The 26,529-nt window shown below is 44.1% G+C and overlaps 1 protein-coding gene and 1 pseudogene across 1 annotated transcript; one reads left to right on the forward strand and one right to left on the reverse strand.

The window, feature by feature from the left end:
* The first annotated feature begins 1,941 nt into the window (after positions 1 to 1,941).
* LOC136534530 (uncharacterized) lies at positions 1,942 to 4,953 on the forward strand. Its single transcript, XM_066526956.1, has 3 exons — positions 1,942 to 2,298; positions 2,504 to 3,660; positions 4,881 to 4,953. The coding sequence occupies exons 1-3, from the start codon at positions 1,942 to 1,944 to the stop codon at positions 4,951 to 4,953; spliced, it is 1,587 nt and encodes a 528-aa protein (XP_066383053.1).
* Positions 4,954 to 8,514: 3,561 nt separating this feature from the next.
* On the reverse strand, positions 8,515 to 26,023 carry LOC136534531 (leucine-rich repeat receptor protein kinase MSP1-like; annotated as a pseudogene).
* Positions 26,024 to 26,529: the final 506 nt, after the last annotated feature.

Raw genomic sequence — 26,529 nt, forward strand, 5'->3', positions numbered from 1 at the left:
AACAACTTTAGTTATCCTCCACTTGCCATCACTCTGTCTCCTACGTGCATTTAACCTTCACAGACAACCGTTTTTGCATATTAAGTGATACCTCAACTCCTGGTCCGAATGAGTGACGGTGTATGGTCTATGGTGGTACACAATATAGTCCTAAAGGAAGAGTTTTATCTCTGACATTGTGTTAAATATCATCCCCTTCCTAATGGTTTCTGTCTTATGGTTATATAATGAATTCCTACACATCTAGAGACCGGTATCACAAACTGCCATATACGTCATGCTGATATCTCTATAGTTCGGAACGTCCCTGAAAGATACGTTCTTGGACCTTAGTTGCTCAAGCTTAGTCGTTGTGTAAGGTGGTGGTGGAACATACTGCTGCGCTTCGCTAATTTTGGCTCATGAATCATAGGGGATATCATCTGCAGCCAAATCTGTGACTAGTCTACCCTAAGCATGGACACCTTACAAAACCTCAGTTGGTACTGGTAATGGCATAGTATGTACCGGTACTGGCATGACATCAGCCGTTGTTGCCATAGCATCTGTACCTCCTTGGTCATCATCAGAATCGTCTGAATCACTGCTAACTACATAACCGATCATGTCCTCCTCCTCCTGGTCCTCCTCTTCCCGTTCAAACTCATTCACATCGAAGTCATTGCTTATACAGCCTACTGCAGTTGAATGAAACTGCTCCTACGTCAACTGACTGTCCAAATCCATGTTATCCTGAGATGCTTCCCCTTCGATCCCTAATTCTTTTTCATTGTCTCCGAAACCATCACTGGACGGGCCGTCCTGAACACCATGCATCATGTACCAATTCTCCACCACCACCTCAGCCATGGGCACATTGGAACCTCGGAGAACCCTAGTATAGCGGAACCAGTGAGCAGGGTCGCGCAAGGGCATGAGGACACAGTGTGCCCTAGTCTTCCCAGTATCAAACCTCCCCTTTAGTGTGAAATCACCACCAAACTTTATATTTAAATGGACACAAAGATCGTTGAAGCTAGGAGGTTCATCAAACCATTCCAATTCTTCTTCTATATCCTCAAACATACCATCCTCTCTCCTAACACTTCCTCCATACAAAACTCTAACACAACAATTCATCTGCAGAAGCATTTCAAGAAACTTCATTAAGTCGTCGAAATCATCGTACGTAATGTCCATACTAACATTAATATATTTTCTAACTATAACTATACTAACTAATCAAATATTAACATCTATACAAGGCATACTATAACTGTACTAACTAAATTACCTAACTTTACTACCTATACTAACTTATTATATTACGTATACTAACTTAACTAACTAACTTTACTAACTATACTAATTATACTTTAATAATTTTACTAACTTTATTAACTATGCTAACTATATTAGTGGAGTACCTCGTTGCAGCGCACAAGACCGGGCCGGGAGGCGCGGGCGCAGGGCAGCCACCGTGCGTGACCGGAGGGGGAGGTGCGCCGACGTGCGGGCGTGGCGGCCGCACCCGGCGGCCGGCGGCCTGGTTGGCGTGGGCGGGCTGGCTGGCGTGGGCTCACGCGGCGCGGCAGACGGCGTGCACGGCGACGGGCGAAGGCAGGCGGACAGGCGCGGGCGAAGGCAGGCGTGGGCGGTAGGCCGCTTTGCTGCTCGGCCAGCGGGACTGGCCGCGACGGAGGTTATACCCGGCTCTGACGTGCCGTGGATCAGGGCGCGGCACTGCCGCGCCAAGATCGGTGGCGCGGCAGAGCCCTGCCACGTCAGCAACCAGTGTTTCTGCTCGTCGCCACGTCAGCTCTCTGCCGCGCCACCATGCATGACACGGTACAGGCATTTGGCCGCGACAGGGCAATAGGCGCGACTAAAGGTGTTAGTTAAAAAAAAAATAAGAGCGTTACATTTAAAATTAAGTTCGAAAAAATGTTAAAATTAAAAAAAATGCCGACTCTGATAGCCGGGCCTGCAGCTCCCAGCGGAGGCACCTACGGAGGGCACTCACAACGGAGGCACCGCCGGCAGCGTCGTCTCCGCGGGTGCGGCCACCGCGTCCTCTACGTCGCGCACGCGCTCTCCTGCAGCCAGCGCGGCCGCGCCATCGTCCGCCTGTGGAACGTTAATCTAGACGCCATGTTCCTGCCCAGCGGCCGTCAGTTCCCGAAGCGGCGGCGGCGGCACTATGGGAGGATCGCCCTCGTGCTCGACGAGGCGGTCGCAGCGGTGCCGAGCGCGGATGTACTCCGGTCATACGACGGACACTATCCGGATGACGAGACTCACGTCGTCGGTGTCGTCAGGGTACGCTTCTCTGTCCTGCGCTCGTAGTCAAATAGGACTCGGTTACGAGTATTATATTACCCAAAACAAACGAAAAAGGACTCTGATCCCAGTACGAAAGTCCTGTCCAGTTTTTATATATAAACGCAACATGTCTTGATCACTTTATTAATTTTGATCCGGTCTAGTTCCCCAACAATTGAGTTGTGCCTTTATGACTCGACAGGCAGAGAAGAGCAACAGAATTGCAATGGAGAAGCCACCACAACACGAAACGACGACGGCAGCAGACAAGGAGGAGGACCATATCAGCAAGCTGCCGGACGACATTCTGGTCCAGATCCTGTCCTTGTGCCCCTACAGGACTCTCATGAGCACGGTGTCGGTTTCAACAAGGTGGGAGCGCCTCCTCTCCCAACTCCCGGACCTGACCTTCTGCCTGTCGTTGCCTGTGGACACGACGTCCAAGGCCACGCCGAGCGAGGAGCGCGTCCAGAGCATGGCGCGGACGCTTCGGCGCCGGTGCGCAGACCACCACACTATCAAGACGCTTCGTCTGGTTTACAGGAAGGACGTGGCCATGGAATGCCGGTACGCAGACGACATGATCGCGCTCGCCAACGCCACAAGGCTGGTTCTCACCCCCCACGTGGGTATGGACAAGGAGTTCTTACCTGACGCGGACGCCGGCGCCTGGTCCCTCCAGCTGCCACCCGCTACGGTCGAGCTGCAGGTGCTGCCGTTCTCGTACGCCGTGAGGCCACCGCGCATCCACGGCGCCGACGTCAGCGCCCTTCGGTCCCTGACGCTGCTGGGGCCCACGGTGGTGCGCGAGGACTTCCCGCTCGCCGCCACCGTGTTCCCGTCGCTGGAGGACCTGCACATCGGCGAGTGCACGCTCGCTGTCAGTATGAGCATCTCGTCGGACACCATGCCTCGCCTCAAACACCTCCGCTTCACCGACGTCAACGTGAGGACGGATGACACCAAAGCCGCCATCACCGTGCTCGCCGATGACCTGAGGACTCTCCGCATGTCATGCTATTGGTACAGCCAGACTGAATCGCCATCGGAGCGGCTGATGTTCTCGTGTCACTATGGCTTCACAGCCATGTTCACCAAATACTCGTTGTTCCGCTTACGCGCACCCAAACTGGCGGTGTTCGAGTGGCGATGCTGCTATGCTGACGAGGTGCACATTGAGGCCGTGGGCCGCCTCTCCGACGTCGCCATCGAGGTTGCCGCCGGTAGGACGCGGACGCCGACTCCAATTGGCACGGAACCCAAGTACGTGACAATACAACAACGTGACAAACTTGTGACCGATATCCTTCAAGGGCTTATGCCTGGGCTGCAGCCGCGCACCTGGAAAGATGTAATGAGGTATGTATATACTTGACATGACTTTAATTACACACACACAAAAACATAATCTCTGACACAAGTAGATAGGTCGTAAGTTTGTTTGACTTTCATGGATATATCTACATATATAAATTCTAAGCTTTGTTTTGAAAGTGATTGATGATGGTCCAAGTTTAAATTGTTTTACTGAATGTTAGTAAAAGGGCCAAGCATCTATGAGCCAAGCTAGTCTTTATCTTATACTATTACTAATTATTAGAGACCCCAAAGAACACTCCTTGCTAATGTTCATGAAAACTTGCCAGGAAAAAAAGATCAATTCTAAAAATCCTTATAATAATAAAAAACATTTAGTTTTAAATTTGGCACATCCTATTAATATCATAGTCTATAATAGCCATTGGCTTTATTGCGTTTTTATTTATACAAAAAAATGTCTACCTCCACCATTATAAAAAATGCATAATGTAGACTCCTAAATCTATATCTAATATCTAAATTGCCCACACCTGCTACTATGAAAATAATTTTAAAAAATAGCTCTGTAAATTTCTATCTAAATTGCATACTTCTGCCATGATGAAAGATAATTGAAAATACTCCAAGTTTGTATATAAATTTTCAATCTCTATCGTTATATAAAATAATGTAAAGTAACACTTGAATTTATATCTAAATTATTTCCATATGCTATTATTAAAGATAATGTAGAGTAATACATTTTATTTGTATCTAAATTATCTACCTATACGTTGAAGTAATTTTATTAGTTCTAGGTATTAAATGTTAACGTCTAATGCTTATATCTCTTACTAAGATTTTAGCACGGGTTGATGGGCTAGTGAATAATCCCTACATTCCCTTTTATAAGGCAGATTGACATGGCACGATCTCCCAATCACACTTTAACCATTTATTTATTTTATATTACATTATTTATATACTTACAAAGTTATGATAATTGGATAGTAGTATATTTAATTATAAATCTACCGCATCGAATTTGTATTAAAAAATTATTAGTCAACTTATTGGTCAAAGGATTTAAAGTTTGAATCTTGTCTTTCAAAAAAAGAATAGTTTGAATCTGGATATATGTGTGCGTCTTTGAAAAGAGGAACGGAGGGAGTACTCATTAACAGACGTATTTCAAAGAAGCTAACTTATATGTGCTTGAGCAATGTTTTGAACAAGTCTAACAAGTACAATGATTAAATAATTTTCCTTCCATTTTACAGGAAATGCATGCAACGTGATGACAGGTGGCTGTGCTTTGAAGACACAACAAGTGCTTACCCTGCTACCGAATGAATTAAAGCATGGAAGTATATGTAACCAGCTCTTCGCGTAGCAGGCGGGATAGATACACATGAGGAATCAGACATGCCCCGATGCCCGTATGACTCTGTTCACCTAGGTTTTAACGCACATCGTGGTGTGTGTGTGTCTCATATCGCAATTCAAACAAGGAATGAGCTCGAAGTGCATTTTCCCCCTCTTTTTAAACGGACGAGCAAGAGTTTTGCCTACTCTTGATGCTATATATCATATTATTATTTTATTAGAGTCTAAAGTATGTTGGATTCGACATAATGACTTAACCAAGTGGTTTTGCCCCGTAGCCACATCCTCTAGTTCGGCTGCTGCAGCTTGATCGACTGGGTGGAGGCCTGGACATCGGTACGGATTGCGCTCCTTCAATTTTTTCCATACCTATGGGGATGGGGGACAACGTCTTGTGTATCCACCTAAATTAGCTGGCCACCTACTCGGATGAACTTCAGAATTTGATTTTTGAAAACTTGAAATGAGCTTTTGTTTTGTTTAAGCATCATTTAATTAACAAACAGAAATATTTTATGTGTCAAATAAACTATGAGTCTATAATAATTAACAATGTTTCAGCAAAGGTTAAATAAGTGGACAAACTTTGTGCATATGACCCCAAGACATGAAAATGGGATGTCAATATTCTATTAAATTGTAGATTCTTTATATCAACAGGACTGAGAAAGGCGACTAGAGGGGGAGGTGAATGAGAGTCAATCAAATTTCTTCTAAAATGACCGTTGTCCAAAACAACCCTCCAAAAACACCAAGTCACACGGGTGAGACGTCCTCGAGCCAACTAGTGACTTATGCCCTCCGGTAAACCCAGAGAACACAACGGAACAGTCACAATAGCACGAAACTAAAAGCTTGACCGAAACACACCGGAAAGCAAAAGCGATGCTCTCAACTCCAAACAAATAGAGCAAGAGCTCACGTCCAAATCACCCGACTCAATGAATTGATGATTTGGAAAACTTCCTAGGCACTTCAGAAAAACCACGGAAGAAACGGATCACGAAACGGAGAACCTGAGTCGAGAACACATAAAAGTGCAACCTGCACTACATAATTAACTACTTCCTATGTCCCCATTTATCTGTCGTTTGGACGTCCTCCTAGATACACAAATGAATCTCTGAATTAGGACACATGTAACATCCAGATACGTAAAAGGTGCTCTGAACTTGGACAGCCAGTACCATAGCCAAAACGACTAATAAATAGGGACGGAGGTAGTACTACACAATGAATATAATTAAGTTCATAAACATATATATCATGGATCTACTTTTGTACTCCATCCGTTCTAAATTATAAGGTACTTTGATTTTTTTTATACATTCATTTTGGAATGCATCTACATATAATATTATGTCTAGATACATAGCAAAATGGATTAATCTAAAAAGTCAAAGTGACTTATAATTTGGAACGGAGGGGGTAGATCTCAACAAAAGGAAGAATGTTGGTGCAAACAAAATTGGAAATAGACTATATACTTAATAAAGTTATATGACATTTAAAAAAAGACCACTGATTTTAGATTAATGGGGCTCGGGATAGTTACGAGAAAAAAAGAACAAGCCCACGTGCGATGCCATGCATCTAGGATTGTAGGCCGCCAGCTCTCACGCAACTCACGCAGGCGGCCTCTGTCGCGCGCTCAGACGCTGGCGCGACGTATCGCGTAATAGAAGTTACTGTACGCTCTGGGTGTCCAGCCGTCGCCGGTGATCGTGGGCTTCTCTCCTCCAGGGCCGAACCTTGCTGAGTTGCTTCGTTGGTGTGGGCCAACGAGGCAACGACGTCGTCCAGCAGCAGCAGGCAAGTCAAGAGAATCCAGCACTCCAGACTATGACCCAGCACACCCCTATGATTGTGAGCAATCAATCCCGCAGCCATTTTTTTTTTTGAAACGAAATCAATCCCGCAGTCATGATCCATGGACATCTTTAGTTCACTTGTCCATTGCTACTTGATCCAAGCACTCTCTGAAGCCTGCAATAACACGGCTGTCAGAACACTAAGGCTGCATCAAATATATTCAAGTGTATCTGTTTTTTGAGATAAAGAGTTCCAGCAAGTGCTCTACCTGTCCGTTGGGTGCATAATTGTTCAGTTCCCCCCCTCACCCCAAGTCCCCACCCCCACCCCCACCCCCCACTTGGCTGATATTGTGCAGGGAAATTGTGACGTAGCAGTAGCACTAGTAGCAATACCTGAGAAATCTAGCAAAAAAAAGCATGACCTTAGAAGTGCTTCAGCACAGGGGCCAAACCTTTAGTGAGAACACGGGGTGTATGGCGGCATCTGTCAGAGAAGAATGAAATATCACAGGCTGAATCTGGGTAAAGGACCATGCGATTATTGCAACTTTGCAAGCCATTCTCTGAAGTACTGGAGCATAGAACAAGAAGCAGTAGTAATAGCAGTGGCACTGATGACAACTAAATACTAGAACGCAATAGCAGATGAGCTGAGTTTAATCTAACAAAAATAAAAATGAATATAGGACTGCCAATTCTCTTAAGTACTAAACACAGCAATAAAGAAAAAAAAAGAAGTCATCTGATGAAATTGTAAAACATTCCCTACTACATGACTGCTAGAAAAAGAAGTACTTGGTTGGATCAGATAAAACAGTTATATCACTAACTACAGCCTGAAGATGAGCAACATTAGTTTCTCTCATTACAGTCACTAGACAGTTCATTCTACAGCTAAAAGTAGCCTACATCAATAGCAAGAACAACTCTCACCGATCTTTCAATTGCACAAGAATTCCTACACGGTAGTAGCACCAGTAAGGCAGAAACAATACCTGAGAAATCAGGCCAGACTGGCATGAGATGAATCTGGGGAAAGGACCATGACTCGAGTATACAAGTATTTTCAGTTAAAGCAGCAGCACAAATGACAACAAAGTAAAATGCAAAATGGCAAAAGCTGGATCTAACAGAAATAAGGATGAATCTAGTAAGGGCAATTCTATCAAGTACTTTGATACAAGAAAATGAAAAACTTCACTCACTGCACCTTATGAGCTTAAACACTCCCTGAACATGAAAATAATCAAGTGCTTGGGTCCAGATGAAAAGTTTCATCTATAACTACAGCCTGAACATGGGCAGCATTAGTTTCTCTCATTACAGTCACCACTAACCAGAGCCTACATTATTATGTCAATAACAAGAACAACATTCGCTAATCACAGTTCATTCTACAGCTAAAAGTAGCCTACATCAATAGCAAGAACAACTCTCACCGATCTTTCAATTGCACAAGAATTCCTACACGGTAGTAGCACCAGTAAGGCAGAAACAATACCTGAGAAATCAGGCCAGACTGGCATGAGATGAATCTGGGGAAAGGACCATGACTCGAGTATACAAGTATTTTCAGTTAAAGCAGCAGCACAAATGACAACAAAGTAAAATGCAAAATGGCAAAAGCTGGATCTAACAGAAATAAGGATGAATCTAGTACCAGAGCCTACATTATTATGTCAATAACAAGAACAACATTCGCTAATCACCCAGTTCCATCAGCATTGATGCCGTCAGCATTACATGTCCCTAGTGACTGTCACCACCAGAGGTCCACATTCTATTGTCTCGGCTATCTTGAGGCCCTTCACCTCCAGCATGGTTGACCTCTTCCACGGATCATTCACAGTGCAGTCTTGGGCAATGGCAAGCCCACAGCCCTACAGGCCATGCATCTGTTCCCGCCACACACTTGAGACTGGCAAACAAGGATCAAACAGCTCATTCTCCTTACCATGAGCCATCATCCATCACACCCAGCCAACAAGGTTTCCACCACCTTTCCCTTCCCCATCCTCTTGCCCTGAAGGAGTGAAGGTGACTATCCAGTGAGCAGCTCAAGCATGACAACACCGAAGCTGTAGACGCCACCTTTTGTAGAGGAAGTCATTGTCAGGCCATACTATGGAGGTATCTAGCCAAATGTGTTGAGCTATGATCCAAATTCAAGTTTGGGCCGAAGCAAAGTGGCCCATTAGCGTTAAGAAGGACTACACCATCTATTAGTTCTGTATTGCTAATAGACGAGGGTGTGGGGTTTTTTCTCCCTATATATACGGACCACCTCCCTCATAGGCATCATAGACTTGTATACGGGAAGGCCCCTAGGTTAGGGTATTCCCAAGTTGTAAATCTCCGGCGTTTGTAACCTCACCCGATATAGTGAAGATTTGCTGGCTGGTGCCCGTGGTTTTCCCTTCCACCTTGGGAGGGTTTTCCACGTTAAAATCTCGTGTCTTCTGTGTTTGATCTACTGTTCTTCGTCGTTTATATTGCCTATCGTTTATAACAAGTGGTACCGGAGCTTGGTTTGACCTTAGGGTTTCGCGATGGCATCGATGAAGTTTGATCTACCGCTGCTGGATTACAAGACGAGATTTGCACTGTGGAAAGTCAAGATGCGGGCGATTCTGGCACAATCTTCGGATCTTGATGAGGCGCTGGACGGTTTCGGAGGAAAAGGGCAGAAGTCATGGACCGCTGAAGAGAAGCGGAAGGATCGTAAGGCTTTGTCTCTGATTCAACTTCATCTACATAATGATATTTTTGCAAGAAGTGCTGCAGGAGAAAACTGCCGCAGAACTTTGGCTCAAGCTGGAATCGATCTGTATGTCCAAGGATCTAACCAGTAAGATGCACGTGGAGATGAAGTTGTTCACGCACAAGCTGCAAGAAGGTGGTTCGGTGATGAACCACTTATCGATCTTTAAGGAGATCGTTGCCTACCTAGTGTCGATGGAGGTAAAATATGATGATGAAGATTTAGCTCTTCTACTGTTATGCTCACTGCCTACTTCATTTGCAAATTTTCGAGATACCATACTATTAAGCCGTGATGAACTAACTCTTGCGGAAGTATATGAGGCCCTCCAGACAAGGGAGAAGATGAAAGGTATGGTTCAGTCTGATGTGTCGTCCTCCAAGGGCGAAGTGTTGCAGGTTAGAGGCAGGCCCGAGCAGAAAACCTACAACAACAACAATAATCGAGACAAGAGCAAGAATGGTAAAGGCCGTTCGAAGTCCAGAGGCAGGGATAAGTTCTGCAGGTATTGTAAGAAAGATACTCATGTCATTGAGGATTGTTGGAAGCTGCAGAATAAGGAGAAAAGAAACGGTACGTATAAACCGAAAAATAAATCCGATGGTGATGGTAAGGCCTCTGTTGTCTCCGCTGTTGATAATTATGATTCAGGAGATGTTCTGGTTGTTTTTGCTGGTTGTGTTGCTGGTCGTGATGAATGGATACTTGATTCTGCATGCTCGTTTCATATATGCTCTAACAGAGATCGGTTCAGTTCTTATGAGTCTGTGCAGAGTGGAGATGTTGTGCGTATGGGAGATAACAACCCCCGTGAGATTGTGGGCATTGGCTCCGTTCAGATCAAGATGCATGATGGCATGATACGCACACTGAAAGATGTGAGGCATATACCAGGGATGGCCAGAAATCTCATATCCCTCATCACACTTGATGCCGAGGGGTACAGACACTCCGGTTCAGGTGGAGTGTGTAAGGTATCAAAAGGCTCTCTCATTTATATGATAGGTGATATGAACTCTGCAAAGTTATATATTCTTAGAGGAAGTACTTTACATGGTTCCGTCACTGCTGCTGCTATTTCTAATGATGAACCAAGTAAAACTAATCTCTGGCATATGCGTCTTGGGCATATGAGTGAACTTGGTATGGCAGAATTGATCAAGAGAGACCTGCTGGATGGCTGCACTATGGGTAAGATGAAGTTCTGTGAGCACTGTGTTTTTGGTAAGCACAAGAGGGTAAAATTCAATGTATCTGTTCATACCACCAAAGGTACACTTGATTATGTACATGCTGATTTGTGGGGGCCGTCTCGTAAGCCCTCTTATGGTGGTGCTTGTTACATGCTTACCATTATTGATGATTACTCTAGAAAAGTGTGGCCTTATTTTCTGAAAAGTAAAGATGATACTTTTGCTGCTTTTAAAGAGTGGAAAGTTATGATAGAAAGGCAAACTGAAAAGAAGGTAAAATTGCTTCGTACTGACAATGGCGGTGAATTCTGTTCGGATGCTTTTAATGATTACTGCAGGGAAGAAGGCATTGTTAGGCACCACACCATTCCGTACACTCCTCAGCAGAATGGTGTGGCCGAGCGCATGAACCGAACGATCATCTCGAGGGCTCGTTGCATGTTATCCAATGCTCATATGAACAGGCGTTTTTGGGCTGAGGCTGCTAACACTGCCTGTTACTTGATCAACCGGTCACCTTCTATCCCACTTAATAAGAAAACTCCCATTGAGGTATGGTCTGGTATGCCTGCTGATTATTCACAGTTGAGAGTTTTTGGTTGCACTGCTTATGCTCATGTTGATAATGGAAAGCTAGAACCTAGAGCCATTAAGTGTCTGTTTCTTGGCTATGGTTCTGGAGTTAAAGGATATAAGTTATGGAATCCTGAAACTAAAAAGACTTTCATAAGCAGGAGCGTTGTTTTCAATGAATCTGTTATATTTAATGACAGCTTGTCCACAGATGTTTCACCAGTTGGTTCTGATGAGGAGCAGGAACATGTTAGCGTGCAGGTGGAGCACGTAGATGATCAGGAAACTGAAATTGTTGATAACAATGTTCATGATATTGTTCAGCACTCACCTCCTGTTTTGCAGCCTCAAAATCAGTCTATTGCAGATCGCAGAACAAAGAGGAGTTGTGGACCTCGTCCACGTTTAATTGAGGAATGTGATATTGTTCATTATGCCTTTAGTTGTGCTGAACAGGTTGAGAACATTTATGAGCCAGCTACGTACACTAAAGCTGTTGTTTCTGGTGACCGCGAGAAGTGGATTTCCGCTATGCAAGAAGAGATGCAGTCACTTGAGAAAAATGGCACATGGGATGTTGTGCGCTTGCCTAAACATAAGAAGGTCGTTCGTTGCAAATGGATCTTCAAGAGAAAGGAATGTTTGTCTCCTAGTGAGCCTCCAAGATTTAAGGCAAGGTTAGTAGCAAAAGGTTTCAGTCAGATTCCTGGTGTTGATTATAATGATGTGTTCTCTCCAGTTGTAAAGCATAGTTCAATTCGTACATTTTTCGGTATTGTTGCTATGCGAGATCTTGAGCTTGAGCAGTTAGATATAAAGACTGCGTTTCTTCATGGAGAGCTAGAGGAGGAGATATACATGGATTAGCCAGAAGGGTTCATAGTACCTGGTAAGGAGGATCATGTTTGCAAATTAAAGAGGTCCTTATATGGTTTAAAACAGTCTCCTCGTCAATGGTATAAAAGGTTTGATTCTTTTATGATGTCACATGGTTTTAAGAGGTCTGAATTTGATAGGTGTGTGTACATTAAATTTGTTGATGGATCGCCTATATACTTACTATTATATGTTGATGATATGTTAATTGCTGCCAAGAGCAAGAAAGAAATCCCTACGTTGAAGAAATTATTGAGTAATGAGTTTGAGATGAAGGATCTTGGTGCTGCTAAGAAGATTCTAGGTATGGAAATTACAAGAGACAGAAATTCTGGTTTGTTATTTCTTAGTCAGCAAAGTTACATTAAGAAAGTTCTTCATCGTTTCAACATGCATGATGCAAAGTCTGTTAGTACTCCTATTGCTCCTCATTTCAAATTATCAGTTTTACAATGTGCTAGTACGGATGAGGATTTTGAGTACATGTCAAGAGTTCCATATTCTAGTGCTGTTGGTTCTTTGATGTATGCCATGGTTTGCTCTCATCCTGATTTATCATATGCTATGAGTTTGGTTAGTAGATACATGGCTAATCCTGGTAAAGAACATTGGAAGGTTGTTCAGTGGATTTTCAGGTACCTTCGTGGTACAACAAATGCCTGTTTAAAGTTTGGCAGGACTGATAAGGGACTCACTGGCTACGTGGATTTAGATTTTGCTGCTGATTTGGATAAGAGGAGATCTCTCACAGGTTATGTGTTCACTATTGGTGGTTGTGCTGTGAGTTGGAGAGCAACATTGCAGCCCGTTGTTGCCCTGTCTACCACTGAAGCAGAATACATGGCTATTGCTGAAACATGTAAAGAATCAGTTTGGTTGAAAGGTTTGTTTGCTGAGCTTTGTGAAGATGATTCTTGCATTAATTTATTTTGTGACAGTCAAAGTGCTATGTCTCACTAAAGATCAGATATTCCATGAGAGAACGAATCACATTGATGTGAAATACCATTATGTTCGCGATGTGGTCGCGCAAGGTAAGCTGAAGGTATGCAAGATAAGCACACATGATAATCCTGCTGATATGTTGACAAAGCCAGTTCCTGTTGCTAAGTTTGAGCTTTGCTCAAGCTTAGTTGGTATAACTGTTTAGCCCAAGAGGCTATTTGGCACCGGAAGTATTTCTTTGTTGTTTCAGGGTGAAGGTTCGTTTTATGCTACAAGAAGGAATTTGTCTCAAGGTGGAGTTTGTTGAGCTATGATCCAAATTCAAGTTTGGGCCGAAGCAAAGCGGCCCATTAGCGTTAAGAGGGACTACACCATCTATTAGTTCTGTATTGCTAATAGACAAGGGTGTGGGGTTTTTTCTCCCTATATATACGGATCACCTCCCTCATAGGCATCATAGACTTGTATACGGGAAGGCCCCTAGGTTAGGGTATCCCAAGTTGTAAATCTCCGGCGTTTGTAACCTCACCCAATATAGTGAAGATTTGCTGGCTGGTGCCCGTGGTTTTCCCTTCCACCTTGAGAGGGTTTTCCACGTTAAAATCTCGTGTCTCCTGTGTTTGATCTACTGTTCTTCGTCGTTTATATTGCCTATCGTTTATAACAAAATGTACCAGCGATGTCAGTGCTGACATGAGATGAGTCTCGCACTGATTATCCTTGCAAGGCCAAAATCACAGACCCTTGGATCAAAGCTCTCATCCAATAGAATGTTACTGGACTTCATGTCACGGTGGATGATATGAGGCACGAAGCCATCATGCAGGAATGAAAGCCCACGGGCAGAACCAAGACAAATCTTCATGCAGTCTGGCCATCCAAGTGCTTCGATGGCATCAGCCCAGTTCCTAAGCCACATCTCAAGACTCCCATTCTCCATTACTCATATATCAGGAACCATTCATCACCACAAACACAATAGCCAAGTAGAGGAACAAGGTTAGGATATTTCACCGTTCCAATTGTTTCCATTTTGGATAGGAATTCACGATCACCTTGGAACTGATGGCCACCATGTCAGGAAGTGCTGCTCTGTAGACAGTGCCAAAGCCACCAACCATCATCACCTATAATGTGCACCTTACTGAAATTCTCAATGGCTTTCAGAATATCATCTGCAGTGACCCTCAGTGAATATTCAAATGTTACAAGATTAATACTCAATGGTTCCCGAAACTTCTTCCCTGGGGGCTGTTTATAAGCCTAGTTTTAATCCTACAAAACAAGTGTAAAATATCTACCTGCATTATTTCCAACCTAGATTCAAAATAACTGTTTGGATGGATTATAAACAAATATTATTCGCACCTGGTTTGGCCCAGTCCGACCGGAAAATAAAAATCTGCTCTGGAGAAAAAACAAGAAAGGTCAGGCTCAGTCTCTCATGAGTCACGACTCGCGAGCATCGATTCGCTCGATGGGACGACTCGAGGTCGAGGGGTGGCGGCACGGTGACCTCATCGGGAGATGGCAGGGAATGATAATTGGACTAGCTGGTGACCTTGATGTTGCCCTACGTGCTGCCACCACCAAGGTGCCACCCACAGCCGCCAAAGCCTCCCTCGTGCAGCAAACTCGCCGCCACCCGCACCCGCCGCTGAACAAGTGTGACGGACAAGGGGGCAGGCAAGCAGCTGCTTCATCAAATTGGTGTCATGCTTGCGGTCTTCGGCTACAGCTTGTGTTCCTTCATGTACATTGTTTTCTATTCTCTCGTTTCTACTCATCTTGTGTTCCTCCATATTGCTTCATCAGTCAAGCAGCCACTAGTGTCTTGTTGTGAATACCCAAACCAAATTTTACAGGCAACAGAAATTCCAGTGGTCGTGTTGTGCACTAGAAAATATCTGCAACTTGTTTACAGCTGTAAAATATTTCCAAGATGTCAAACAGGGCCCTAGAAGTTCATCACTTGAGGTTGGCTCTATGGCAGCCTTGGCCTTGCTGACAGGTACAGTACTCAAGGGTCTGCTTCTCAATAGCTTCCGTCTCAGATAAAACCATCAGAATAACTAAAACAATGATGACAGCGAGTATACTGACACAAATGATTGCTGGTTGCTGCTCTTAGAACTCGATCAGATGAATTAAGTTCCCTACGATCAAAACCATTTCCAGTGCAAAAGCCTTCTGCAGCACAACCCACAAAGCTGCACATGCTGTGACTACCAGAGAAGTCGGCAAATGCAAGGTCAAATATACTGCAGACACCACAAGGAGTGGGACCATGGAAGTCATTCCTTTCGTGGTAGGTTCCCTGAAAAATGGTTATTGCTCCCATTGAATAATACCAGTGAGCTCAACGATTCTTTTTCATTAGGACAAGAGAATGGGATTTGTCCAGAGAGGCTGTTATTACTAATATCCAGATAGTAGGTTAAGTAATTGATGCAGAGTAAAGCCTTGGATACCGTCCCAGTAAGTGCATTACTGGATAAGTCTAGTTTTTCAGTTTTGGTAAGTATTTGCCCTATCTTAGCAGGAATAGAGCCACCTAAGTGATTATTAGAGAGAAAAAGGACTTGCAGTTGTACCAACAGTGCAGACCAACGAAGCATCAGGTCAACTAATGTGTTAAAAGAAAGATAGATGGCTGTAACATTTCGAAGTTCGCCAAAGCTTTGGTGGAATGGTGCCACTCAGCATATTTCCTTGCAGGTTTAGGTCTGTAACCATGGCACAATTCTTGATCGCTCTTGGGATATGATTGGTCAATCTGTTCTTTGAAAGATCAAGCTAAGCCATAATGCTAAATAAACTGAGTGTGATCTGCATTCCCAAATCCGACACAGATCTCAGCAGGTATAGCACTGGACAGCTGGTTAATAGACAAATTCAAGCTGTTGAAATATGTCAAGTGAGATACGGCACATGGGATGTGCCGATGTGGCCAGACAGATTGTTAGAGCTCAGATTCAGAGTTACAGGTTTCTGCAGCGGTAGAGCTCTAGACTCTAGTGGAATGTTCCCAAACAGCCTATTGCCCCATAGAGAGAGATTTGTCAGATTCCTTCAAGTGCTGATTGACTGTGGGATAGGCCCTTCTAGGTAGTTATCAATCCGTAGCCTCTGCAACCTGGAGAACCTACCGATGCTTTCAGGTATAGGGCCAGTTAGCTGATCGTTGAGTGTGATCTCCAGAACGTTGGTTTGATCTCTACCAATTGGCCCTCGGCCCTTGGATCCGCGCCCTAATCGGAGGCACCCAACCGCTCCATGGTTGGTGGGCCCCCGTCGCACAGCACCATAAAAGGGAGGTGGAGGCCAGGGCACAACTAACGAGGTTGACCTGAGCCGTCGTAACCCGCCTACAGAGAAACCCTAACCCGATCTAAAGAGAGTGTGCTGCCAGCGACGGGAAGCCGCCACCGACTTCACCTTCGCCTCTGCATCGCCACTACTACGCCGGACTTCACCGCCCGCACTGCGTACCCGCTGCCATGGCGGCCACTTCCTCCTCTACCTCCTCTGCTAAGCCCGAAAGGTATGGCCCTGTACTCCTTTTCTCTCTCCAAGTCTTCTCGGTTTTCTCATGGTTTATACACTTATAATAGTGAAGTAAACCCACAAGATCTACTCCCAGTTGTTCCTAAGAATCTATCAATGGTACCAAAGTCAGGTTTTCTAGGGTGTAGATCTAAGTCTTAGGGTAGAAAAGAAGAACGAATTTAGAAAGAGATGAACATGTTTTCAAATTCCCCAAATCCTAACCCGAACCCTAGATCAGAGACGGCGGGATTTTACCTTGCCATCACCGTCGGCTTTCCGCCGTAGGATAGAAACCACGACGGCTCATCGGATCTGGACCGCCGGCCGCCGGTAGCAAGAACGAACCCTAACCCCAGATCACAGAAACGGAAGTAGCCCTAACCCTAATCCGATGAATGATGGATGGAGGGGACAGGGGCCTACCTGGGGCTCACCTGTCACCATCACCACCGCCGACAACGCGCGGGAAGCAGCTCTCGGGCCACCGTCCGGGGAGGCCACGCCACCGCGGAGCCTCTGCCTCAGGCTCGGGGGTCAAGGGCAACGTCGCAAGGCCGCTCGACGGCGACGCGCTCAGCCTCGGGCGAGCGAGCTCGCCGGCGAGGGGCCCCGTGGCAGCGCCGCCACCTTTTTTTCTCCGGCAGCCACGGGCGGCCGCCGCCAGGTTTTCGTCTCGGCACTGAGAGAGAAGGGGAGGGAGGAAATGAGGTTTAGGGTTTTCGGGGTTGACCGGCAAGGAGGCCCGCGGCGGTGCCATCTTCCTCCCCTGGACAACCGGGCGGCCGCTGCTCGGCGTGACCGCCGCTCAGCGAGAGAGGGTCGAAGGGGAGAAGACGGAAATGAAATTAGGTTTTGGGGGAGGCCGGCCGGGATGGGACGACTTTGCTCTCCCGATTGCTGCGCACAACCGTCGGATCAAGACAGACGGCAGGGATTGCACGGGCCGAATTCAGCCCAGGCGGGCGAGAGGAATCCCGGCCCAGGCCCAGGTTGCGGCTTGGGCGCGAGGAGGCACCGCGAGCGCATGCACAAGCGCAGCTGGGCCACGCGCTGCTGTGCGTTGCTGGGTCGCGCGCGAGCGCCTGAAGGGTCGGGCCGAATGAACGCTAATGATTATAAATTTGTTTATTTATTTTCAGAAGCGAATCTTGATGAATTTTGATTAGTTTTTTTTATCTCTATTCAATTTTGAATCAACGGGATAAATTGTTCAGAGAGTAGATGAGTACAATGAGATGCTTCTAAAAAGTAGATAAATAATTTATTAAGTTTCCGCTGTAAAGTTTAATGTTGATTATCTTCTAATTAAATTCGAATCAATGAGAGAATTTGATTTAAAGAGCAGTTATATTTAGTAAATTATGATCATGTTTATCCTCTAATTAAATTGAAACCAACAGGAAAATTTAATTAGAGGAGTAGTGCATTTTTTGTTTAAGTCAGATTATGGTATTGTCATTTTCTGACCAACGTTGATGATGGCAATATTGTAATGAGTTCAAGTTTGAGGTTTAAATACAACAACAACAACAACAACAAAGCCTTTAAGTCCCAAACAAGTTGGGGTAGGCTAGAGTTGAAACCCAACAGAAGCAATCAAGGTTCAGGCACGTGAATAGCTGTCTTCCAAGCACTCCTATCTAAGGCTAAGTCTTTGGGTATATTCCATCCTTTCAAGTCTCCTTTTATTGCCTCTACCCAAGTCAACTTCGGTCTTCCTCTGCCTCTCTTCACGTTACTATCCTGACTTAGGATTCCACTACGCACCGGTGCATCTGGAGGTCTCCGTTGCACATGTCCAAACCATCTCAACCGGTGTTGGACAAGCTTTTCTTCAATTGGGGCTACCCCTAATCTCTCACGTATATCATCGTTCCGAACTCGATCCCTTCTTGTATGACCACAAATCCAACGCAACATACGCATTTCCGCGACACTTAGCTGTTGAATATGTCGTCTTTTCGTAGGCCAACATTCTGCACCATACAATATAGCAGGTCTAATCGCCGTCCTATAAAACTTGCCTTTTAGCTTCTGTGGTACCCTCTTGTCACATAGGACACCAGACGCTTGCCGCCACTTCATCCACCCTGCTTTGATTCTATGGCTAACATCTTCATCAATATCCCCATCCCTCTGTAGCATTGATCCTAAATATCGAAAGGTATCCTTCCTAGGCACTACTTGACCTTCCAAACTAACATCTTCCTCCTCCCGAGTAGTAGTGCCGAAGTCACATCTCATATACTCAGTTTTAGTTCTACTAAGTCTAAAACCTTTAGACTCCAAAGTCTCCCGCCATAACTCCAGTTTCTGATTCACTCCTGTCCGGCTTTCATCAACTAGCACTACATCGTCCGCGAAAAGCATACACCAAGGGATGTCCCCTTGTATGTCCCTTGTGACCTCATCCATCACTAAAGCAAACAAATAAGGGCTCAAAGCTGACCCTTGATGTAGTCCTATCTTAATCGGGAAGTCATCCGTGTCTCCATCGTTTGTTCGAACTCTAGTCACAACATTGCTGTACATGTCCTTAATGAGCCCGACGTACTTCGTTGGGACTTTATGTTTATCCAAAGCCCACCACATAACATTCCTTGGTATTTTATCATAAGCCTTCTCCAAGTCAATAAAAACCATATATAGGTCCTTCTCCCTATACCGCTCCATAACTTGTCTTATTAAGAAAATGGCTTCCATGGTTGACCTTCCGGGCATGAAACCAAATTGGTTCATAGAGACCCGCGTTATTGCTCTTAAGCGATGCTCGATAACTCTCTCCCATAGCTTCATAGTATGGCTCATCAACTTAATTCCCCGGTAATTTGTACAACTTTGAATATCCCCTTTATTCTTGTAGATCGGTACCAATATACTTCTCCACTCATCAGGCATCTTGTTCGATCAAAAAATATGGTTGAACAGCTTGGTTAACCATACTACAGCTATGTCCCCGAGGCATCTCCACACCTCGATTGGGATACCATCCGGTCCCATCGCCTTACCTCCTTTCATCCTTTTCAACGCCTCTCTGACCTCATATTCTTGGATTCTCCGCACAAAGCGCCTATTGGTGTCCTCAAAAGAGTCATCCAACTAAAATGTTGTGTCCATATTCTCACCATTGAACAATTTATCAAAATACTCTTGCCATCGATGTCGAATCTCATCCTCCTTTACCAAGAGATGCTCCCTTTCATCCTTAATGCACTTAACTTGGTTGAAGTCCCGTGTCTTTCTCTCACGAACCCTAGCCATCCTATAAATGTCCTTCTCTCCTTCCTTCATACTCAAATGTTGGTAAAGATCCTCGTACGCTCTACCCTTTGCCACACTTATAGCTCGCTTTGTAGTCTTCTTTGCCACCTTGTACTTCTCTATGTTGTCCACACTCCTATCATGGTACAAGCGTCTATAGCATTCTTTCTTCTCCTTAATAGCCCTTTGGACTTCCTCGTTCCACCACCAAGTATCTTTAGCCTCGCGTCCCCTTCCTTTGGTTACTCCACACACCTCTGAGGCTACCTTCCGAATGTTGGTTGCCATCTTGTCCCACATATTGTTTATGTCGTCTTCTTCCTTCCAAGAGCCCTCTTTGATAACCCTTTCCCTAAATACCTCTGACGTTTCCCCTTTCAGTTTCCATCACTTTGTTCTTTCAATCTTAGCTTGTTTATCCCTACGGGCACGCACCTGAAAACGAAAATCTGCCACCAAAAGCTTATGTTGAGAAACAACACACTCCCTTGGTATCACCTTGCAATCCAAGCATGCTCGTTTGTCCTTTCTTCTTGCGAGGACAAAGTTAATCTGGCTACAGTGTTGTCCGCTACTGAAGGTCATTAGATGAGATTCTCTCTTTCTAAAGAAAGTGTTGGCTATCATCAGGTCAAAAGCTACCGCGAAGTCCAGAACTTCCTCCCCCTCCTGATTCCTACTACCATACCCAAAACCTCCATGAACTGCCTCGAAACCTGCGCTTGTAGTACCTACATGCCCATTAAGATCTCCTCCTATAAAAAGCTTCTCACTACTAGGTATAACTCTAACCAGACCATCTAAGTCTTCCCAGAACTGTCTCTTAACACTCTCATCGAGGCCTACTTGGGGGGCATACGCACTAATTACGTTCAAGACCATATCACCAACGACAAGCTTGACTAAGATAATCCTATCTCCTTGCCTTCTCACTCCCACCACACCATTCTTGAGGCTCTTATCAATCAAAACTCCTACTCCATTTCTATTCGCAACTGTCCCTGTGTACCAAAGCTTGAAACATGTATTGTCCACCTCCTTCGCCTTCTGACCCTTCCATTTAGTCTCTTGAACGCATAATATATTTACACGCCTCCTAGTCGCGGTATCAACTAATTCTCTTAACTTACCTGTAAGTGACCCTACATTCCAACTACCTAAATGGATCCTAGTTGGTTCGACTAGCTTCCTTACCCTTCGCACCCGTCGACTCTGATGCAAAGACCCTTGCTCATTTTTCACTACACCCGGGCGCCGATGTAGCGCGCCACTAAGGAAGCGACGACCCGATCCTTGGTTACTTGACACCATGCCCAGATCATGACACGGCGCGTCACGGGGGTGACAAGTTTGAGGTTTAAATCTCTGATAAATTTCACACCAACATGGTCAATTTTTCAGAGAGTAGATAAGGACCAAGAAATGCTCCTGAACTAATAGAATGTATTTTATTAACATGTTTCCGCTGCAATGAAGTTGATTATCTTCCAATTAAATTCAAACAAACGGGAGAATTTTATTTTGAAGAGTAGCTATATAGATTTCAAGTTAATTTCTAAGTTTTATGCATTAATTCTATTTTCTGTCCAACGGTGATGTAGAATTGATGCAGAAGCGCCTTGTTTAACCGACGAGATCACTCAGCTGCATGCCAACGGGCTGCAATGCTGGGGTATGTGAATGAAAAGGCTTGAGTCAAGCCAGTTCAGGATAGTTTTTTGCTAGTTTACTAATTTTCTTATTAAATTGGAACCAACGGGAAGATTTAATTGGAAGAAGAAGTATAAGTAAATGTTTTAGTCGTCATGACTTAGTTTTAGTATAGATCTATCCCGCATGGGGAGAAGTTTTGACATAGTACTTAAGCTGGTCAATCCTGCATGGCGGGAGAAGTTTTGTGATGATTCACATGTTTTGTATCCCGCATAGCGAGAGAAGTTTGGGTAGCTCTAATGCTGTCCTAGTATTGACCTTGGCACAATAGAAATGCATCGTCATGATCAATACTAAGCAAAAGATAAGAAAAGATGCAAGTGTGACCTGCAAAAAACATTGCTAATGAAAGACATCGTTGAGTTATCGAAGTGAAATAAGAAAAGTGTACTCCTATATGAATCAAGAAGATGAATAATGTAAACAAGGATCTTGTAATATAGGAGCCTGTAGAATCAATTGCCTCTTGGCAATGAAGAGCAACAACAGCCCCATATGAAAGTGCCAGTAGATGAGGCCCTAGAAGGTCTCAAAGAATTAGTAAACCAGTTTTCTAATGAATATGAAGTCTATGTTAGTAAAGAAATTCAAATGGAGGATGATCCCACCTCATTTGAAGAAGCCATGAAAAGCGTTTACTCGTTTAAATAGCAAGAAGCTATAAAGTTGAAATGAATTCGATGAGTACCAACGATGTTTGAGACTTAGAAGTAATTTCAAATGGAGCCAAAATAGTAGGCTGTTAATGGATCTACAAGACAAAATGTGACTCCAAAGGGAATGTAGAAAGATATAAAACACGACTTGTGCCAATATGCTTTAAGCAAAGAGATGAATAGATTACAATGAGAGTTTTCTCTCTAGTCTTACGTAAGGATTCTTTTAGAATCATAATTGTGTTAATGGCACATTATCATTTAGAGTTACATCAGATGGATGTAAAGACAACATTCCTCAATGGGAATTTATATGAAAAATAATTACATGGCACAACCCAAAAGGTTTTGCCGTGGAAGAAAAGAACATATGGGATGCCGCCTGTAGAAATCCATTTATGGGTTAAAAGTAAGTCTCTAGACAGTAGTATTTGAAGTTGATGAAATGATAAGAAAGTTTGGGTTTTAAAGATAATGAGAAGGGCAGTAGCGTTTATGCGAAGTTCAAGAATGGAAGATTCATTTTCCACATCCTGTGAATAGATGACATTCTACTCACTAGTAGTGATGTTAATCTGTCATTGGAGAAGAAAAAGTTTTGTCCTCAAGTTTCAATGTGAATGATCTTGGTGAAGCATCATTGGTTCTAGAAATCGAAATTCACCGAGATAGATAAAAATGGGATATTAGGACTATCGCAAAGGCATACTTAGAAAAGATTCTAAAGAAACAAAGTATGTATGCGAGTAAACCACGCCTGCTCCTATAGTCAAGGGTAATAGATTTGGGAACTTTAAGTGTTCCAGAAACCGATATGAGATCGATCAAAAGAATATGGTTCCATATGCTTCAGCTGTTGGAAGCTTGATGTGTGTACAAGTACAAGTAAGAACTTACCCTGACGTAGTCTATGTATCCAGGATATTTTGGTAGAAGTCCAGTTCAGATATAGATCACTGGAATTGAGTTGAGAATGTCTTGCAATTTTGCAAAGTATCATAGGCCTCATGCTGAGTAAGAAAGAATAAGTACTCTCAAATAGTTGAGGGTACAAAAGTTAAGTCTTGACGAGATGTGTAGCGAAATCCACAGCAGTTGCTAACACTCGCAGTTGGAGCATTATTGTGGAAAAGCTCCAAAGAAACAGTTGTGCTGTCATCAGTGATGCATACCATAGTATAGTTTGTCATGAGGCTTAAGGAACAGTCAAAAGGAGGTTAAGGGAATTTGTACCCGGATTTAACAATGGTAGACAACAATAATAAACATTTAAAGTAAGTTAACTCCTAAGACAATAAGTCAAGTGTGCTGCCAAACACATTGACACTAAGGTATAGGTTGTAAAGAAGAAAACCCAGAATCATTTTGAAAGCATTGAGCACATAAGTACCGAGTAAGTACTTGTAGATCCGCTTACCAAAGGCTAACCACACAGTGCGTTCAGAGAACACACAGTCGACATGTGTTTATGGAAAAGCCTATGATTTTTGGATACTAAGGGGCTAGTTGAGTATCTATTTCAAAACAGAGATGTGCGTTGTAGCTGTTTAATCTAATGACAACAGACCATGACGATGAGGCACGCTCTATGCACTGATCTGTGATGGAATAGGAACAAGATAAAATAAGTAAGTTAAGTTTAAGGAATAAGGTGAGATCAAGGGGGAAAATGTTGGTTTGATCTCCATCAATTAGCCCAACGGCCAATTGGGTCCTTGGATTCGCGTCCTGATCAGGGGCGCCCAACCGCTCCATGGTTGGTGGGCCCCCATCGCACAACACCATAAAAGGGAGGTGGGGGTCGGGGCACAACTAACGAGGTTGACCTGAGCTATCGTAACCCGCCTACAGAGAAACCCTAACCCGATCTAAAGAGAGCGTGCTGCCAGCGACGAGAAGCCGCCACTGACTTCACCATCGCCTCTGCATCGCCACTACTGCGCCGAACTTCACCACCCGCACTGCATACCCGCTGCCATGGCGGCCACTTCCTCCTCTACCTCCCCTGCTAAGCTCGAAAGGTATGGCCCTCTACTCTTTTTCTCTCTCTCTCCAAGTCTTTTCAGTTTTCTCATGGCTTATACACTTGTAATAGTGAAGTAAACCCACAAGATCTACTCCTAGTTGTTCCTAAGAATCTATCACAGAATAGTTGATGATTCCCACAATTTCTGTGGCAGCTTTCCAGTGAAGTTGTTTTTGGGACAATTCCATTGTTACTAGTGATAGCTCAGACAAGTAATGTGGTACTCACCATGAAGATGGTCTCCTTCTAGATTAAGTTCCGTAAGGTTCTTGCACCCTTGAAATGCCTCCATGATATTTTCCAGTCAGATTGTTGTTGTGCAGTATGAGTGCTGCAGCGATTTGACCTGACAAATCCCAACAGGAATAGAACCAGATAGCTTGTTGGTTTCTGCAGAAAAAATAACTAGATGCTGCAATGGCAGTACTGGGAGGGGTCCATAAAACCTGTTCTGCACCAGATACATGGAACGAAGAATCACCCAATTCTGGATCCACTCTGGAATGTGACCAGATCGATTGTTGCCTCCGCATTTAATGTGGCAATGGGTTCTATACCTGCGAGTTCTTCAGGTATAGAGCCAGGAAAGGAGTTAGCAGACAAATCAACAAACACTTCTTGCACTTACCAAGTTCTCTCAGAATATTCCCAGTGAGCCCAGAGCCCTTGTGTATAGATGAGTCAGATTTCCCAGCTTGCCAATAGATGCCGGGAGCACAGTATTGAAATTATTCCCTAAAATATCAAGCTTTTTCAAACTTCTGAAACCACCAACTGTCCGAGGGATGACTGTGAAATCCAGGGAGCTCAAGCTCTTCCAGCAGCTTTAGTTTACTGATTTCTTCGGGAATGCTTCCCTTGAAACCATTATGTCCCAATATTAACAATTGAACATTCTGTATCTGACCAATCTCCCTAGGTAGTGGCCCCACCAAAGCATTTGAAGTGAGATCAACTGTATCTAGGTTTGCCATTGCAGTTATTCCTGGAAATATTGAGCCACAGATATTACTCCGGCTTGTATGAAAGTGCAAGAGCCGAGACAGATTACCCAGAGCTGCTGGCATTAACCCATTGAGTGCGTTCATGTGAGGTCCAGGAACTCCAGATTCTGTAGACTGCCCAGCTCTGGAGGAAGGGCACCGGAGACGGAATTCATGGATACAGAGAGCTTGTTGAGGTACTTAAGCTGTGCAATAGCAGGGCTCAATTGACCTGAAAAGAAATTATTGTCAACCATCATTTCTTTCATTGTCTTCAGTCCATACAATGAAACAAGAAGGACCCCTGTAAGCTGGTTATGGCTCAAATCAAGGTACTCAAGATTGTGCGAGTTCCCAAGGCATCTGGAAGCTCACCAAAAAAACCCGCAACCACTAAAGTTGAGATGAACAAGTGACTGGAATGACCTGAAGCATAACAGCAATGGGGCATAAATTGGCACAGAGACAAGTCTATTGACATAACATTATGCTCCACACAAGTTATACCTGACCAGCTGCATATTTTTTTTTTGCTGAATCAGACCAGTCACGGAGAAATCCTTTCCCTTCAGCTTCCCTCACGTAGAACAAGGTATTTATATCATTATATCCAGTCAAAGCAGAGCTAGGGGTAAAGCATATCAGTAGGATCAAGATGAAGAAAACATGGATTCCATTGCCAGCATTTTAAATTTTTATATGCACAAAGAAAATAGTCAAGTTAGCAGCTGCAAAAGAATCACACAGCAATACAATCTTAGCATAATTTTTCAACATATCTACTGTAATGACTAAAAACAATGTATCAACATGAGCTCCAGGGAAAAAAGATGTTCCACAGTTTTTCCTCAGCTTTACAAAAGAAGTCAATTAAAGTGGCAATCTAGTTTCAACTGTTTTGGACCAAGCCAACTCCTGAAGCCAAATAGCTAGTTTGTTCTGGTTCTGGAAGGCTGGAACAGATCTTTAAAAATATGGCTATGCCTCCAATAGAACATTAGGATGTTTTTTGTTGGTCATTACAAAAAGAGCACAAAGACAAACTAAACTGACTGGGAGACCATTAATCATATTTTGGTTTATAATGCTTAAGCCCGAAGTATATATGCCAAATTTTATGGTACTTCCCTGACTAGCACGGATTGTGCATCTAGTCTGCTCTCAAGGGCCATGACTGATGAGATACTACTGAT

The sequence above is a fragment of the Miscanthus floridulus genome, unplaced genomic scaffold, assembly GCF_019320115.1.
Source record: "Miscanthus floridulus cultivar M001 unplaced genomic scaffold, ASM1932011v1 os_2021_1, whole genome shotgun sequence".
NCBI lineage: Eukaryota > Viridiplantae > Streptophyta > Magnoliopsida > Poales > Poaceae > Miscanthus > Miscanthus floridulus.

Bases quoted from the DNA above. Each gene is read 5' to 3' on its own strand.
- LOC136534530 (XM_066526956.1), top strand. From the start codon at position 1,942: ATGCCGACTCTGATAGCCGGGCCTGCAGCTCCCAGCGGAGGCACCTAC. The intron at 2,299-2,503 runs GTACGCTTCTCT...ATGACTCGACAG, and splicing joins ACGTCGTCGGTGTCGTCAGG to GCAGAGAAGAGCAACAGAAT. The intron at 3,661-4,880 runs GTATGTATATAC...TCCATTTTACAG, and splicing joins ACCTGGAAAGATGTAATGAG to GAAATGCATGCAACGTGATG.